Source organism: Salmo salar, chromosome ssa28 (genome assembly GCF_905237065.1).
Source record: "Salmo salar chromosome ssa28, Ssal_v3.1, whole genome shotgun sequence".
NCBI classification, from domain to species: domain Eukaryota; kingdom Metazoa; phylum Chordata; class Actinopteri; order Salmoniformes; family Salmonidae; genus Salmo; species Salmo salar.
In genome coordinates this window covers 27,720,867-27,739,032 of record NC_059469.1, presented here as the reverse complement: position 1 = coordinate 27,739,032, position 18,166 = coordinate 27,720,867, and the positions used below count along the sequence as shown (strand labels likewise).

The 18,166-nt window shown below is 41.5% G+C and overlaps 1 protein-coding gene across 5 annotated transcripts in view; it reads left to right on the top strand.

Moving 5' to 3' along the window:
* The window catches only part of mlip (muscular LMNA-interacting protein), a 48,437-nt gene that overhangs the window by 20,611 nt on the left and 9,660 nt on the right, over window positions 1-18,166 (top strand). For 4 of the 5 annotated variants that reach the window (XM_014180162.2, XM_014180166.2, XM_014180165.2 and 1 more), the window contains 7 exons: window positions 165-236; window positions 1,284-1,364; window positions 1,728-1,811; window positions 1,904-1,963; window positions 3,425-3,469; window positions 4,686-4,739; window positions 4,899-5,027. In XM_014180162.2, the coding sequence (XP_014035637.1) occupies window positions 165-236; window positions 1,284-1,364; window positions 1,728-1,811; window positions 1,904-1,963; window positions 3,425-3,469; window positions 4,686-4,739; window positions 4,899-5,027 (525 nt within the window). Of the gene's footprint in view, window positions 1-164; window positions 237-1,283; window positions 1,365-1,727; window positions 1,812-1,903; window positions 1,964-3,424; window positions 3,470-4,685; window positions 4,740-4,898; window positions 5,028-5,298; window positions 5,395-18,166 lie in introns of those variants that run through there. The other variant, XM_014180163.2, reaches the window with a different exon arrangement.

Genomic DNA, 18,166 nt, shown 5'->3' with positions numbered 1-18,166 from the left:
TGTTGTAGGGTTCACGTGCATTATGTCTAAACAGAATTGTGTTGTTACATTGAGAAATGGAATCATTTTGAACATTTCTAGCAAAGCCCATCCTGGGAATAGCACTATAAATAAGATTTGTTTTTTATTTTTCATATCCCTCCGCCCATCCCTCTCAACTCTAGCCACACAAGATCAAGTTAAGCTATAAAGCCCTCGCTGCAATTCCCACAAACACCGTTCTGTTGGACCAGCAGGTAAGCACAGTCTGCTAACGTTTCTGTTGAAATCCCAATATCTCTATCTCATTGCTAATTGACAATCAGCCATTACAGTTAAACAGCTGCCAAATGATGGTTGCTACAGACACACCTGACCTGGATCAATCGGCAGTAGAAACAATAAACTGTTTTTCCCGCCCCGGTTTCGTTAAAAAGCTGACAGATAGCGCTGGAGAAATGTAACCATTCAAAATTATAGACAGAGTTAGAGATGCAAGGACTGACCATCCATGATATAACAATTACAGTTTCAATCATGTTTTGAGGCTATATAGCGTTTGTTTACATTTACTTTATTTACAAACATTGGAGTAAAGCAAGCTAATATTTTGGGTTCTGATGGGGTACGGCAGTTGAACTAAGCTCATGAGGCATTTCTAAGTTATATTCTTGAAGAATCAATGGGTACACATCATACATTTATAAGTCCAAATATGTATGTAGTAACTGCCCCTTTAAGTTCAACAGTGCAGTCCGACTTTGGGGCAACGAGTTGAGGAATGAAAAACGTATGTATTTTTAGTGACTGAAATGAGGTGGTTTATTCAGTCAAATGGAGGAATAACATGCTATAATAATAAAATGCTTATTGGAATGAGTCACTACAGTTCTCATTTAGTCAACTGAATTGGAATGAGTTTATTTTGTTAATACAGAAAACAAATTACCTTTGATTGTGCCTGTGACAGGGTTGACATGCTTCAGACTGAGGATAGAAGTGGAAGACAGGAACATTTACAAAATGCCTGACAGCCTTAATCGCTTTACCAATGTTGACTCAATAGAAAATACATTAAAACATGCTCCATTGAATATAAATATAAAAAAAAGTTGTCCTCCTTGTTCTGTGTAGATCACATGACAAAGGAAGAGAACATATACTACAAAGAAAGAATTTCATACAGTATGTACAGATCAGGAAAATTCTCACACAAAAGGGTGATCAAATTAAGATCCTACACCTGTACGTACTGTACGTTCTGTCCATTGATGTTTCCATCTCAATTTATATTGCTTTCACAGGCAATTGATGATCAAGTGGACAAAGAAGGAGATTCACAGGACCCAGTGGACAGACGTAAGAAAGAGGACACACATGCAGAGGTACAGTACAGTGGAGTACAGTGCAGAACAGTGTGGCCTCTGATTCCTAAGACACTGTGTACTTGTAGCATCAATTATTTTGTAAATATATTCTATGAACCTTGAAATGTAGATGCTTGTTTGCCAGAACTTTTCTTTACATGGTTCCATGTAGATGTACTTGACTTTGAGGCAGCTGAGCATCTGTACTGTAAAAAGTCCAATACTTTCTCTGAAGTGTTTGGAAACCAATTTAGTCAGTTCAAAAGTAAAGTGCAAATTTCTATTTTAAAACCATATATTGCAGGACTGTTAGCTTGATGATAAAGGTCTTGTTAAGAATATTAACGTTACTGTCTATTTAACTGCTGATTCTCTCTACAGATGTGTTCCCCTGCACAGTTGCGAAAGCAGTCAGAAGATCTGTACGCTGTCATAGACGAAGTGTTAGAGGACCCCATTCCAATGGTGAGTTTTGTATTGACCTGCACTCACTTGAGCCAAAGTGGAAGAGATCAAATGAAGTGTTCTCTTTTATGATTACTTTTGGCATCTTTCAGCGCCAAGCATCACCTGCCTTCGCATACTCCAGGGAATCAATGGACAAATGTGCACCAAAGGTATGTAAGAAGCTGTTCAGGTGGGCCTTCGTGCTTCAGCAAAGAAATGAAAGGAGGGCAGCTCAATAGCATTGTCAAAAATCATGAGAAGGGCTTACCAAGAAAAACTCCCAATGTAAGAAGCACTCACAGCAATATGTAGAATAGAATAGGAAACCTTTTTTTTCCGAGAAGGAACTTCAGTTGTGGCAAGTCAGATAAGATAAAGATATATATATATATATATATATATATATATATATAGTAAACATACAAACAACAACATTCACACATGACAGATACAAATGCTTACAAGGTATAATGTATACAAGATAAACATACTCCACACAAATACATTTCCATTTAAACGCCATACTGACACTGGGAAAAAACTGTGAGTGGTTCTCTTGGTTTTAAGAGTGTATACACCCTGATTGCGTTATTGCATATTTACTGTTCAGTGGATGTGTTATCCAAAATTATTTCTTTACCCCTCTTACGTGAGCGGTCTGTTTAAATGTCTCGTAGGTGGCTTGTCTCTTAAGTCAGACTTTGTTCAGTTTCTCATAACTTATTAGAAAGCAATAATGTGATCCATTCTTATCATATTGGCAATTAATGCACAACGGAAAACATTGTATCACTATGCATGTCTATAAATCTCAGTGAAAACTCAAATAATCTCATTACAATGCATACAGGTACAGTAATCTCATTACAATGCATACAGGTACAGTAATCTCATGACATTGCATACAGGTGCAGTAATCTCATTACATTGCATACAGGTACAGTAATCTCATTACAATGCATACAGGTACAGTAATCTCATTACATTGCATACAGGTGCAGTAATCTCATTACATTGCATACAGGTACAGTAATCTCATTACATTGCATACAGGTACAGTAATCTCATTACAATGCATACAGGTGCAGTAATCTCATTACATTGCATACAGGTACAGTAATCTCATTACATTGCATACAGGTACAGTAGCATAACATCCCTTTTTCCATCCATTATTCCAACTGTCTTTGTATGTTGGAGTGTGTGTGTGTGTGTGTGTGTGTGTGTGTGTGTGTGTGTGTGTGTGTGTGTGTGTGTGTGTGTGTGTGTGTGTGTGTGTGTGTGTGTCTGTGTGTGTGTGTGTGTGTGTGTGTGTGTGTGTGTGTTCGTGCGTGTGTGTGTTTGTGTGTGTGCGTGTGGTCAGATACTGATCATGTGAAATGAGATGATCCTCTAACTGGCTGATAATTATGCTGGTAATATCCCCTTCCATAGGGCTACACAATGTGTTACACAAAGTGGATTGAAAAGACAGTCCAGATATATAAAGGTGACATTCAGGGTCATAAGTCTACTTATACAATCACCACCACAAACAGCCCAGGAAGTAGATAAACTGACTTTACCAGGAATAGTCTTCTCATGAAGTTCTCATTATTTGTGTTTCTCTGTTTGCTTTCTCCCACATGTAGCGGTACACCTCATTGCCAAGGTCATTGGGACGTGAAACGAAATATGTGAGTATACATATGTATGTTTGTTTTGTCCCCTAAGCAAGATCCACTATACATTCCAAAATAACTGAGAATGCTTGTTATTGTGCATCTGGAAATGCAAACTTGCTCCCTAAAGGAAAAAAACTAACATTTTCAGGCTCTTCAAAAAGATGAATCTGATGTCTACGTTGGAAAGCACAATAACTTTGATGACTAATTACTGTGTCTGTAATGAAATGACTACACAATGTGCTATTTGATCAATCCATGAGGTGTTCTTTCTTGTGTTGATTTCATTTCTCATATGTGTTTGTAAGAAAATAAATGAATAGAATATCCTGGAAAAGATTGTCCTCATGAGATTTAGAGATACTCTGTGTATAAAAGCAGGTTACATACATTGCATAGGGAACATCAACATTTTGTTGCTTGGAGTAGTGGGTATGTTTGAGAAGGGGATTTTCTGAGTGAAAACTTGTGGTGGACTTTGGCTTTCATAATATCATTACGGTGGGGATGTTCTACCCCTCTAAGTCTCAATGGCTCTTCAGATCTCAAGCTGGAAATGTAATCTGTTATAGTTAATAGACTATATCTGGAAATATTTAGATTAATTCAACAACTTACTGAAGTATCTCAGCATGCAAACAACATGACAGCTTTGTCTGGGGAACGAGACTGCATGATAAGACAGGATTCAAAACAAAACCAGTCATGAATGTTTCATTAAGTTGCATTTATATTCACTGAACTGTACGAATCTTTCATCAAGAGACACATCATTCTTTTCAAGATTTTGACTTCAGTAGTTTACAGAAGTCTGAGAGTCCATTGTCATCGACGCCAAAGAAAGACTCTTTCTAATCAAAGGAAGACTAGTTCTTTGTGCAGCAAGTTGACACTTGGATGATTACATACTGTATGTGGGATCTTAATTTGATCATCCTGTTGCAGGATAACAGGAAATGTAAAGGTTGTAGTGTATTTAAGGTATAAAAAGGCTTCTGAAGTTTATTTCCACTTTGAAATTGTAGATTTGATTTTCCCTTTACGAAAAATGTATTAACCCATATTAAAATGTCCATTTAATTATAATCAAAATTATAATTCACCTGTTCTTACAGGATAATTTTTCTGCTGTAGCAAACTGGGTCAAATTAAGATCCTACGTTTGTAGGAAAAATCCAAAATACATCAACATTATATACAGTATGTGCTGATATTTTATTTTTTACAGGCAACCTTCAACCTACAACCGTCTGTTGAGAGAAATCTGGCAGACACCTATAAGGTATTTATTCTATTGCAAATCTGTTTAAACTTTGTTATGCTAATGAATGGCCATCACATATGCTTTGCTATTTCTTTATTAAGTGTATATTTTCCATGATCTTATGTTTTCGTTATCTACAAAAGCAAATTAATCGAGACATATTTTCAAACATTACAGACTAAGCCTGGTGTAATTCGACCTGCCAATATTATCCCAAAATTGCCAGAGGAAAATTATGATGAAGCGTTTCATCCAAACCCCTTCAAGAAATATCTGGACGAGTTGACTGTCAATGACCAGAACAAGGTAGGTATAGTTTAACCCACAATACCTTGGTATTAGGTTACCTCAGAACACGTATGTGTTGAAAACAACTAAGTTTATCTTATGGGATTGCCTGATTCATTCAGAGTGTGCATATTAACCAGCACTTAGACATCACTGTTTCCAAATAGCATACTTGACATATAAAAATGGGAAAGTGGGTTTAGTGTAGAACTTCTGCTTATTAAGTCTTTGTTTACTTGTAAAGGTTACTTTAGAGGCTTTCCTTTATTTCTTCTTTTTTTATTTGTAGATTTTCAGACATGGGAACAGAGACATTGAAACAGTACCAACACACCCAGTGCTTTAAAACCCCACCCACCCCACCCCTTCCGTCCCTCCCTCCCACCCACTCCGTCCCTCCCTCTCACCCACCCCGTCCCTCCCTCCCTCCCTCCCTCCCACCCACTCCGTCCCTCCCTCCCTCTCACCCACCCCGTCCCTCCCTCCCTCCCACCCACCCCGTCTCTCCCTCCCTCCCCACCAAGGCATCATACCAAGACATCATAGAATAAAAATTCAAAATAGACAAATAAAAACAAACATTGAGAAAAACAAAGACAAAAACAATAGCAATAATTTGTAACAATAATAGTAATAATTGGTCATACAGCAGCACTACTGTGCTTTATTAGGAGCTCCAACACATCTGACTCCAATCAAGGGCTTGGTAATGAGTTGTTTTGTTGAATCGAGAGAGCTAGCGCCGTGGCAAGAACAAAGATGCAGAGGTTATTGTATTTGCTGTTTAGTCAAATGGAACTAGGATTAGTTAAATTCAAGAGCACTTTAATTATATTCATTAGGTTTTGAGATGTTTTGTAAAACCATAGTTTGTAGATTTCGGTCTGGCAGTTTTCCAAGAACATGAAGGTAGATTGGCTACATTTGCCATGACTGAAAGGCACTGCAGTCGCTTCAATCTTGACCTTGTTGACCTGAAATGATTTCTCCTTTGCTCTAAAACCTGATTTTGTGAAAGATGGGAGCGATCATTCAAGACAATTTTAGGCGATATGTTAAAGTCGGAATCCTTAATACTGAAACTGCCACGTCCGTTTGGGATAACAAAAAAGTTACTGCAAACAAAGGTTTGGACACACCTACTCATTCAAGGGTTTTTGTAAACTATGAAATAACACATATGGAATCATGTAGTATCCAAAAAAAGTGTTAAACAAATCAAAATATATTTTAGATTCTTCAAAGTAGCCATCTTGACTGAGATGGTTTGGGATGAGTTGGACTGCAGAGTGAAGGAAAAGCAGCCAACAAGTGCTCAGCATATGAGGGAACTCCTTCAAGACTGTTGGAAAAGCATTCCTCATGAAGCTGGTTGAGAGAATGCCAAGAATGTGCAAAGCTGTCATCAAGGCAAAGGGTGGCTACTTTGAAGAATCTCAAATGTAAAATAAATGTTGATATGTTTAACACTTTTTTGGTTACTACATGATTCCATATGTGTTATTTCATAGTTTTGATGTCGTCACTATTATTCTACAATGTTTAATTATATTTTTATTTAACCAGGTAAGGTAGTTGAGAACAAGTTCTCATTTACAACTGCGACCTGGCCAAGATAAAGCAAAGCAGTGCGACACAAACAACAACACAGAGTTACACATGGAATAAACAAGCATACAGTCAATAACACAATAGAAAAAAAGAAATTCTATATACAGTACAGTGTGTGCAAATGGCATGAGGAGGTAAGGCAACAAATAGGCCATAGTAGCGAAGTAATTACAATTTAGCAAATTAACACTGGAGTGATAGATGAGCAGATGGTGATGTGCAAGTACAAATACTGGTGTGCAAAAGAGCAGAAAAGTAAATAAAAACGATATGGGGATGAGGTAGGTAGATTGGGTGGGCTATTTACAGATGGGCTATGTACAGCTGCAGCAATCGGTTAGCTGCTCCGATAGCTGATGTTTAAAGTTAGTGAGGGAAATATAAGTCTCCAGCTTCAGTGATTTTTGGAATTCGTTCCAGTCATTGGCAGAACTGGAAGGAAAGGTGGCCAAAGGAGGTGTTGTCTTTGGGGATGACCAGTGAGATACACCTGTAGAAAATAGTAAAAATAAAGAAATACCCTTGAATGAGTAGGTGTGTCCAAATTTTTGACTGGTACTGTATCTTTAATTTGACTCAAAAGAAAAGTGAGTTTGTGGGTGATTCTCCAATACAATGTCACATTATGTAAGCTCCTACTGACAAACTCATTATGTTCCTATTAAGTACATATGAAGAGTTTATTTACAAAACACTATACAGTGCCAACAGGACAATGACCCTAAGCACACAGCCAAGATAATGCACGAGTGGCTTTGGGACAAGTCTCCGAAAGTCGTTGAGTGGCCAAGCCAGAGCCCGGATTTTAACCCGATTGAATATCTCTGGAGAGACCTGAAAATAGCTGTGTAGCAACGCTCCCCATCCAACCTGACAGAGCTTGAGAGGATCTGCAATGAAGAATGGGAGAAACTCCCCAAATACAGGTGTGCCAAGCTTGTAGCTTCATACCCAAGAAGACTCAAGGCTGTAATCACTGCCAAAGGCACTTCAACAAAGTACTGAGTAAAGGGTCTGAATACTTATGTAAATGTGATATTTCAGTTGTTTATTTTTAATAAATTAGCAAACATTTATAAAACGTGTTTTTCCTTTGTCATTATGGGTTATTGTGTGTAGATTGATGAGGGGGAAAAAACTATTTAATCCATTTTAGAACAAGGCTGTAACCTAACAAAATGTGGAAAAAAATCAAGGGGTCTGAATACTTTCCAAAAGCACTGTATATCCATTTTCAGAAATGTTGGTAATTGAGCTTTTTTTAAAGAAATTATGAAAGATTGGTTTGTTTTTTCACTATCTAATTATGGCATGGTGTTCAATGACAGACATGTATTTTTTTTATTTAAATATATCACTTGATGGTTTCATTTCAGAGAGAAAAGTAATCATATTTATTTGCAAAATATCCACCTTACTCTCTGTAAGGATCTGGGTGTAGCTGGTGCAGAGGAGTCAGGCGCAGGACAGCAGAGTCATACCAAGCCCAAAAACATCGGACCGAACTTACAAAAAACAATCACGCACAAAAACCATGGGGAAAACAGAGGGTTAAATAATGAACATGTAATTGGGGAATTGAAACCAGGTGTGTAAAACAAAGACTAAACAAATAGAAAATGAAAAGTGGATCGGCGATGGCTAGAACGCCGCCCGAACAAGAAGAGGGACCGACTTCGGCGGAAGTCGTGACACTCTCAGAGGGATAAATAGCGCTGCCAGGTTTTACACAGTCAAATGTAACAAAATCATTTGTTTTTTTTATAAAGAACTGTACAAATGATACATCAACATTTAAAAAATAGTCACACAAAAAAATGTTATGCGTTAATATAAGATCTGTATGTAAAACATTTACATTTTACATTTTAGTCATTTAGCAGATGGTCTTATTTTCAAGTTTTAATGTCACGTACACAAGTACGGTGAAAGGCCTTTCTTGCAAGCTCTAAATCCAACAATGCAGTAATCAATATCAATGTAATAGTAAAAATAACATAAGGTAGAACAAAAAACATACAATAAATTAAATTAAGAAATAAGAAGAACACGAGAAATGTATAGGCATACTGGAGTAATACTGGGAGATATGTATAGGGCTAAGGTGACTAGGCAACAGGATATACTGTGTGGTAAACAGAGTAGCAGCAATGTACAGTTGAAGTCTGAAGTTTAAATACACCTTAGCCAAATACATTTAAACTCAGTTTTATTCCTGACACTTAATCCTAGTAAAAATTCCATGTCTTAGGTCAGTTAGGATCACCACTTTATTTTAAGAATGTGAAATGTCAGAATAATAGTAGAGAGAATGTTTTATTTCAGCTTTTATTTCTTTCATCACATTCCCAGTGGGTCAGAAGTTAACATACACTCAATTAGTATTTGGTAGCATTGCCTTTAAATTGCTTAACTTGGGTCAAACGTTTCGGGTAGCCTCCCACAAACTTCCCACAATAAGTTGGGTGAATTTTGGCCCATTCCTCCAGACAGAGCTGGTGTAACTGAGTCAGGTTTGTAGGCCTCCTTGCTCGTACACACTTTTTCAGTTCTGCCCACAAATTGTCTATAGGATTTAGGTCAGGGCTTTGTGATGGCCACTTGTCCTTAAGCCATTTTGCCGCAATTTTGGAAGTATGCTTGGGGTCATTGTCCATTTGGAAGACCCATTTGCGACCAAGCTTTAACTTCCTGACTGATGTCTTGAGATGTTGCTTCAATTTATCCACATAATTTTCTTACCTCATGATGCCATCTATTTTGCAAAGTGCACCAGTGCCTCCTGTAGCAAAGCACCCCCACAACATGATGCTGCCACCCCCGTGCTTCACGGTTGGGATGGTGTTCTTCAGCTTGCAAGCATCCCCCTTTTTCCTCCAAACATAACGATGGTAATTATGGCCAAACAGTTCTATTTTTGTTTCATCAGACCAGAGGACATTGCTCCAAAAAGTACGATCTTTGTCCCCATGTGCAGTTGCAAACCGCAGTCTGGCATTTTTATGGTGGTTTTGGAGCAGTGGCTTCTTCCTTGCTGAGCGGCCTTTCAGGTTATGTCGATATAGGACTCGTTTTACTGTGGATATAGATATTTTTGTACCTGTTTCCTCCAGCATCTTCACAAGGTCCTTTGCTGTTGTTCTGGGATTGATTTGCACTTTTTGCAACAAAGTACGTTCATCTCTAGGAGGCAGAACGCATCTCCTTCCTGAGTGGTATGACGGCTGCGTGTTTATACTTGCGTACTATTGTTTGTACAGATGTATGCGCGTTTGTAAATTGCTCCCAGGGATGAATCAGACTTGTGGAGGTCTACAATTTCTTTTCTGAGGTCTTGGCACTGAGTTTGAAGGTAGGCTTTGAAATACATCCACAGGTACACCTCCAATTGACTCAAATGATGTCAATTAGCTTATCAGAAGCTTCTAAAGCCATGACATAATTTTCTGGAATTTTCCAAGCTGTTTAAAGGCACAGTCAACTTAGTGTATGTAAACTTCTGACCCACTGGAATTGTGATACAGTGAATTATAAGTGAAATAATCTGTCTGTAAACAATTGTTGGAAAGATTACTTGTGTCATGCATAAATTAGATGTCCTAACCTACTTGCCAAAACTATAGTTTGGTAACAAGAAATTTGTGGAGTGTTTGAAAAACAAGGTTTAATGACTCCAACCTAAGTTTATGTAAACTTCCGACTTCAACTGTGTATGATTGTATGTGTGCTTGTGGAACGGGGGGGGGGGGGGGGTATTACGAACCGCCGGGCACTGCAATCCGGCCCACGAGACATTTTTTACTTGTTATCACTTTTTTCTCCCCAATTTCTTGGTATCCAATTGGTAGTTACAGTCTTGTCCCATCGCTGCAACTCCCGTACGGACTCGGGAGAGGCGAAGGTCGAGAGCCGTACATTTTTTTTACATTTTATTTTTATTTAACCAGGTAGGCAATTTGAGAACAAGTTCTCATTTACAATGCGACCTGGCCAAGATAAAGCAAAGCAGTTCGACACATACAACAACACAGAGTTACTCATGGAGTAAAACAAACTTACAGTCAATAATACAGTAGACAAATAAGTCTATATACAATGTGAGCAAATGAGGTGAGATAAGGGAGGTAAAGGCAAAAAGGCCATGGTGGCAAAGTAAATACAATATAGCAAGTAAAACACTGGAATGGTAGATTTGTAGTGGAAGAAAGTGCAAAGTACAAATAGAAATAATGGGGTGCAAAGGAGCAAAATAAATAAATAAATACAGTAGTGGAAGAGGTAGTTGTTTGGGCTAAATTATAGATGGGCTATGTACAGGTGCAGTGATCTGTGAGCTGCTCTGACAGCTGGTGTTTAAAGCTAGTGAGGGAGATAAGTCTTTCGAGTTTCAGAGATTTTTGTAGTTTGTTCCAGTCATTGGCAGCAGAGAACTGGAAGGAGAGACGGCCAAAAGAGGAATTGGCTTTGGGGGTGACCAGAGAGATATACCTGCTGGAGCGCGTGCTACAGGTGGGTGCTGCTATGGTGACCAGTGAGCTGAGATAAGGGGGGACTTTACCTAGCAGGGTCTTGTAGATGACCTGGAGCCAGTGGGTTTGGCGACGAGTATGAAGCGAGGGCCAGCCAACGAGAGCATACAGGTCGCAATGGGGCTTTGGTGACAAAATGGATGGCACTGTGATAGACTGCATCCAGTTTATTGAGTAGGGTATTTTGTAAATGACATCACCGAAGTCGAGGATCGGTAGGATGGTCAGTTTTACGAGGGTATGTTTGGCAGCATGAGTGAAGGATGCTTTGTTGGGAAATAGGAAGCCAATTCTAGATTTAACTTTGGATTGGAGATGTTTGATGTGAGTCTGGAAGGAGAGCTTACAGTCTAACCAGACACCTAGTTATTTGTAGTTGTCCACATATTGTCCACATATTCAGAACCGTCCAGAGTAGTGATGCTGGACGGGCGGGAAGGTGCAGGCAATGATCAGTTGAAGAGCATGCATTTAGTTTTACTTGTATTTAAGAGCAGTTGGAGGCCACGGAAGGAGAGTTGTATGGCATTGAAGCTCGTCTGGAGGGTTGTTAACACAGTGTCCAAAGAAGGGCCAGAAGTATACAGAATGGTGTCGTCTGCGTAGAGGTGGATCAGAGACTCACCAGCAGCAAGAGCGACATCATTGATGTATACAGAGAAAAGAGTTGGCCCAAGAATTGAACCCTGTGGCACCCCCATAGAGACTACCAGAGGCCCGGACAACAGGCCATCCGATTTGACACATTGAACTCTGTCAGATAAGTAATTGGTGAACCAGGCGAGGCAATCATTTGAGAAACCAAGGCTATTGAGTCTGCCAATGAGGATGTGGTGATTGACAGAGTCGAAAGCCTTGGCCAGGTTAATGAATACGGCAGCACAGTATTGTTTCTTATCGATGGCGGTTACGATATCATTTAGGACCTTGAGCGTGGCTGAGGTGCACCCACGACCAGTTCTGAAACCAGATTGCATAGCGGAGAAGGTGCGGTGGGATTCTAAATGGTCGGTAATCTGTTTGTTGACTTGGCATTAGAAGACCTTAGAAAGGCAGTGTCACAAAAAGAGCCGTGTTGAATAGACCAAACTGCAGCGGGAATATGGATGCTCATGTTTTAATTCAAAAAAGGAGTAACGCATCCACTGGAAAACAATATACACGACAGGAACAGTTTTGCAGGCACACAACACGCAGTGCAAAAACAACTACCCACGAAAACCAAACAAACACACACCTACTTATGGGACTCCCAATCAGAGACAACTAGAAACACCTGCCTCCAATTGAGAGTCCAGCACCCAAAACTACACATAGAAAAACAAACCTAGAACCTATACCAAACTAATACACCCCACTACACCACACACAAAACCCCATAATACAAAACAAATATACCTCTGCCACGTCCTGACCAAATATAATAGAAATAATACCTAAATATTGGTCAGGACGTGACATTACCCCCCCTAAAGGTGCAGACCCCGGAATGCACCTTAAAAGAAAAACACAAAAAATCCCCATTACCCCAACAAAACCAAAAAGCAATACCCCTAAACAATAAGGGAGGGAAGGGAGGGTGGCTGCCGTCAACGACGGCACTGTGCTACACCCTCCCTCCCCAACCCACCTATCCTGGAGGTGGCTCCGGTGCAGGACGTGGACCCTGCTCCACCCTCGGCGTCGCCCACTTCGGTGGAGCCGATAGCTGCGCCAGGCAGACGGACCCCTCGGGCTGGGCCGGAGGACAGGAGGGCCCTTCGGGCTGGGCCGGGGGACAGGAGGGCCCCTCGGGCTGGGCCGGGGGACAGGAGGGCCCTTCGGGCTGGGCCGGGGGACAGGAGGGCCCCTCGGGCTGGGCCGGGGGACAGGAGGGCCCCTCGGGGCTGGACCGGGGAACAGGAGGGCCCCTCGGGCTGGACTGGGGAACAGTCTGGCCACTCCGGCAGTTCAGCGCAGTCTGGCCACTCTGGCAGTTCAGCGCAGTCTGGCCACTCCGGCAGTTCAGCGCAGTCTGGCCACTCCGGCAGTTCAGCGCAGTCTGGCCACTCCGGCGACTGTTGACTGGCGGGCAGCTCTGACGACTGTTGACTGGCGGGCAGCTCCCACGACTGTTGACTGGCGGGCAGCTCCGACGACTGTTGACTGGCGGGCAGCTCCGACGACTGTTGACTGGCGGGCAGCTCCGACGACTGTTGACTGGCGGGCAGCTCCGACGACTGTTGACTGGCGGTGCTGGGCTGACGCACTAGACTCCTGATGCGTGGGGCTGGTACTGGACGTGCCGGCCTGGAGACACGCACCTCCATGCTAGTGCATCTAGCGGGAAACACCGGACCGAAAGGGCGCACTGGCGGTCTTGAGCGCAGGGTTGGCATCACCCCTTCCGGCTCGATGCCTACTTCGCCCCTGGCACATGCGGGGCGCTGGTACCTTGCCTACCGGCCTGAAAATCCCAGGCCTCACCACAGCCCCAACCCCAAAGCACGGGACCTGTCCAGTCTGCCCTACAAGGGTACGGGGAGCTGGCCTGGGGCTGTAATCTCGCCCCGCCAAATAACCCTTGTGCCCCCCTAAAAAATTCTTGGGGCTGCCTCCAACATTCCTCCCTCACTTGCCTCTGTCCTCTTCTCCGCTGCTTGGTCCTTTGGTGGTGGGTAGTTCTGTCACAAAAAGAGCCGTGTTGAATAGACCAAACTGCAGCGGGAATATGGATGCTCATGTTTTAATTCAAAAAAGGAGTAACGCATCCACTGGAAAACAATATACACGACAGGAACAGTTTTGCAGGCACACAACACGCAGTGCAAAAACAACTACCCACGAAAACCAAACAAACACACACCTACTTATGGGACTCCCAATCAGAGGCAACTAGAAACACCTGCCTCCAATTGAGAGTCCAGCACCCAAAACTACACATAGAAAAACAAACCTAGAACCTATACCAAACCCCACCCCACTACACCACACACAAAACCCCATAATACAAAACAAATATACCTCTGCCACGTCCTGACCAAATATAATAGAAATAATACCTAAATATTGGTCAGGACGTGACAGGCAGGGTATGATAGATATAGGTCTGTAGCAGTTTGGGTCAAGACTGTCCCCTCCTTTGAAGAGGGGGATGACAGCAGCTGCTTTCCAATCTTATGAAATCTCAGACGACACGAAAGAGAGGTTGAACAGGCTAGTAATAGGGGTTGCAACAATTTCGGCAGATAATTTTAGAAAGAAAGGGTCCAGATTGTCTCGCCCGGCTGATTTGTAGGGGTCCAGATTTTGCAGCTCTTTCAGAACATCAGCTGACTGGATTTGGGAGAAGGAGAAATGGGGAAGGCTTGGGCGAGTAGCTGTGGGGGGTGCAGTGCTGTTGATCGCGGTAGCGGTAGCCAGATGGAAAGCATAGCCAGCCGTAGAAAAATGCTTATTGAAATTCTCAATTCTAGTGGATTTATCGGAGGTGACAGAGTTTTCTATCCTCAGTGCAGTGGGCAGCTGGGAGGAGCTGCTCTTATTCTCCATGTACTTTACAGTGTCCCAGAACTTTTTTGAGTTTGTGTTGCAGGAAGCAAATTTCTGCTTGAAAAAGCTAGCCTTGGCTTTTCTAACTGCCTGTGTATATTGGTTTCTAACTTCCTTGAAAAGTTGCATATCACGGGGGCTGTTCGATGCTAATGCTGAACGCCACAGGATGTTTTTGTGTTGGTTAATGGCAGTCAGGTCTGGAGAGAACCAAGGGCTATATGTGTTCCTGGTTCTAAATTTATTGAATGGGGCATGCTTATTTAAGATGGTGAGGAAGGCATTTAAAAAAAATAACCAGGCATCCTCTACTGACGGGATGAGGTCAATATCCTTCCAGGATACCCGGGGCAGGTCGATTAGAAAGGCTTGCTTGCTGAAATGTTTCAGGGAGTGTTTGACAGTGATGAGTGGAGGTCATTTGACCGCTGACCCATTACGGATGCAGTGATCGCTGAGATCTTGGTTGAAAACAGCAGAGGTGTATTTAGAGGGCAAGTTGGTTAGGATGATATCTATGAGGGTGCCCGTGTTTACGGCTTTGGGGTGGTACCTGGTAGGTTTATTGATAATTTGTGTGAGATTGAGGGCATCAAGCTTAGATTGTAGGATGGCTGGGGTGTTAAGCATGTCCCAGTTTACGTCACCTAGCAGCACGAGCTCTGAAGATAGATGGGGGGCAATCAGTTCACATATGGTGTCCAGAGCACAGCTGGGGGCAGAGGGTGGTCTATAGCAGGCGGCAACAGTGAGAGACTTGTTTTTAGAGAGATGGATTTTTAAAAGTAGAAGTTCAAATTGTTAGGGTACAGACCTGGATAGTAGGACAGAACTCTGCAGGCTATCTCTGCAGTAGATTGCAACACCGCTGCCTTTGGACGTTCTATCTTGTCTGAAAATGTTGTAGTTAGGGATGAAGATTTCAGAGTTTTTGGTGGACTTCCTAAGCCAGGATTCAGACACGGCTAGGACATCCGGGTTGGCAGAGTGTGCTAAAGCAGTGAATAAAACAAACTTAGGGAGAAGGCTTCTAATGTTAACATGCATGAATCCAAGGCTATTACGGTTACAGAAGTCATCAAAAGAGAGCGCCTGGGGAATAGGAGTGGAGCTAGGCACTGCAGGGCCTGGATTCACCTCGACATCACCAGAGGAACAGAGGAGGACTAGGATAAGGGTACGGCTAAAAGCTACGAGAATTGGCGGTCTATGATGTCCAGAATAGAGAGTAAAAGGAGCAGGTTTCTGGGGGCGATAAAATAGCCTCAAGGTATAATGTACAGACAAAGTTATGGTAGGATGTGAATACAGTGGAGGTAAACCTAGGCATTTAGTCATGATGAGAGAGATATTGTTTCTAGAAACATCATTGAAACCTGAAGATGTCATAGCATGTGTGGGTGGTGGATCTGAAAGTTTGGATAAGGTATAATGAGCAGGGCTAGAGGCTCTACAGTGAAATAAGCCAATAAACACTAACCAGAACAGTAATGGACAAGGCATATTGACATTAAGGAGAGGCATTCTTAGCCGAGTGATCATAGGGTCCCATGAGATTCAGACAGCTAGCCGGGCCATAGGTAGCAGCTAGCTGGTGGAAGATGAAGGGAAGTCATCCTCCGAAATACAACCAAGCCAAGCTGCACTGCTTCTTGACACAATGCCCGCTTAACCCAGAAGACAGCCTCACCAATGTGTCAGAGGAAACACTGAAAAAAGCCAAAAACTTTTCCCACCACTGTCAGTATAAATGTTTGTGCATGTTATGTGTGTGGATGCAAATTAAGTGTATGTGTGTGTTTGTGTGCGTGTGTTGGAGTATCAGTGTGCGTGAGTGTGTAGAGTCTTGTGAGTGTACATAGAGATAAATACAAGGGTCAACCCAGAGTGACTTACAGTAAGTGCATTCATCTTAAGATAGCTAGGTGAGAACCACATATCACAGTCAAATATACAGAGTACCAACATTCCATTCCAGCTAAACAATGGATACTTGGTGTTTGCAACAAACCAAAAAAATCTTACACATCCAGAATCTATTAATAAAAAATCAGAGGATAGTCATATTTTACACACCCATAACCCATAAGCAACCATTTCTGACGAAAAAACACAAATGGGAAAAATGTAGTAATATAGCGTTTTGGATATAAACTCTTCATATGTGTATATTTACTGTAAGTGATAATGCCAGAGAAGCCTGTGTTTGGAGGATATTGGCACGGGTGTTGTTAGGCCCGAGACAAAGTCCAAACACCGGCTTCGAGGTCCAAACACCGGCTTCGAGGGCATTATCACTTTTATACAATGGGTTACCAACATATTCAAATAATGATTTACATATTTTCATTAAAAACGTTATTTTGATGAATTTATTCATACTATTTCATCCTTCCATAAGATATAGTCCCAACACAAATCTAGGGTAGCTACCCAAGCCGGCTGGTCGTTTGTTCTATCGATTCGATTGTTAAAGACGCGACCCAGTCGTTCAGTCTTTTTGTTCTGTATCTATGGACGCGACCCAGTCGTTCAGTCTTTTTGTTTTGTATCTATGGACGCGACCCAGTCGTTCAGTCTTTTTGTTCTGTATCTATGGACGCGACCCAGTCGTTCAGTCTATTTGTTCTGTATCTATGGACGTGACCCAGTCGTTCAGTCTTTTTGTTCTGTATCTATTGACGCGACCCAGTCGTTCGTTCTAAATGTTCCATTGCCATATTGGCTGGCAACATTCTTATCTCTTGCTTGCTAGCTAGCCAACTATGGCTAACTTACAGTCACATCAAACAGTGCAGCCAGAATAAAAATGAAGTAGCTGCATTTGTTTAATCTGTTTTCTAGTGACATTTATTTGTATACATCCATAACAATGAGCTGATGATGCAGATTTCCCCTGGCATAGAAAATGTCCTCTCTCATCAGGACACTGTTGTTCAAGAGCTAGCCAACAACACAGCTAACAAAATCACTTCAAAACTGAAGCTGGAAAACTAGCTGCGCTTTGTTTCATTTTACTTGTTTTCTATTGACAGTTCTTTGTATATATACATAAAAATGATGGAGAAAAGCTGCCTACCTGTCTGTCTCATCCCGACTTCCGACACGTTCATTACTATGGGACAGCTGGAGATCAAAGTTGAATATTGAAACAATGTTGAAAATGTCGGCGAGACAGACAGTAATATTTATACAAATCTCCGCTGTTGAAAACTTAATGTTAGTCTACAAGAACTGTGACATAATGTCTAGATGCTTTTTATAATGGAAATCAAGTTCATAAATTGCCTGGCTGGGCTAATGAGATATTGGATTGCGCAGTCAGACGGAACAGAGTAAATAGGCATTTTAATGTCATGGATTTAGCCAGTGGTAACTTGTGTAATTGACACCGGCTAGAATGCATTCAGGATTAGACCCATACGTTGTGTAAATATAATATATATATATATATATATATATATATATATATATATATCGATATTA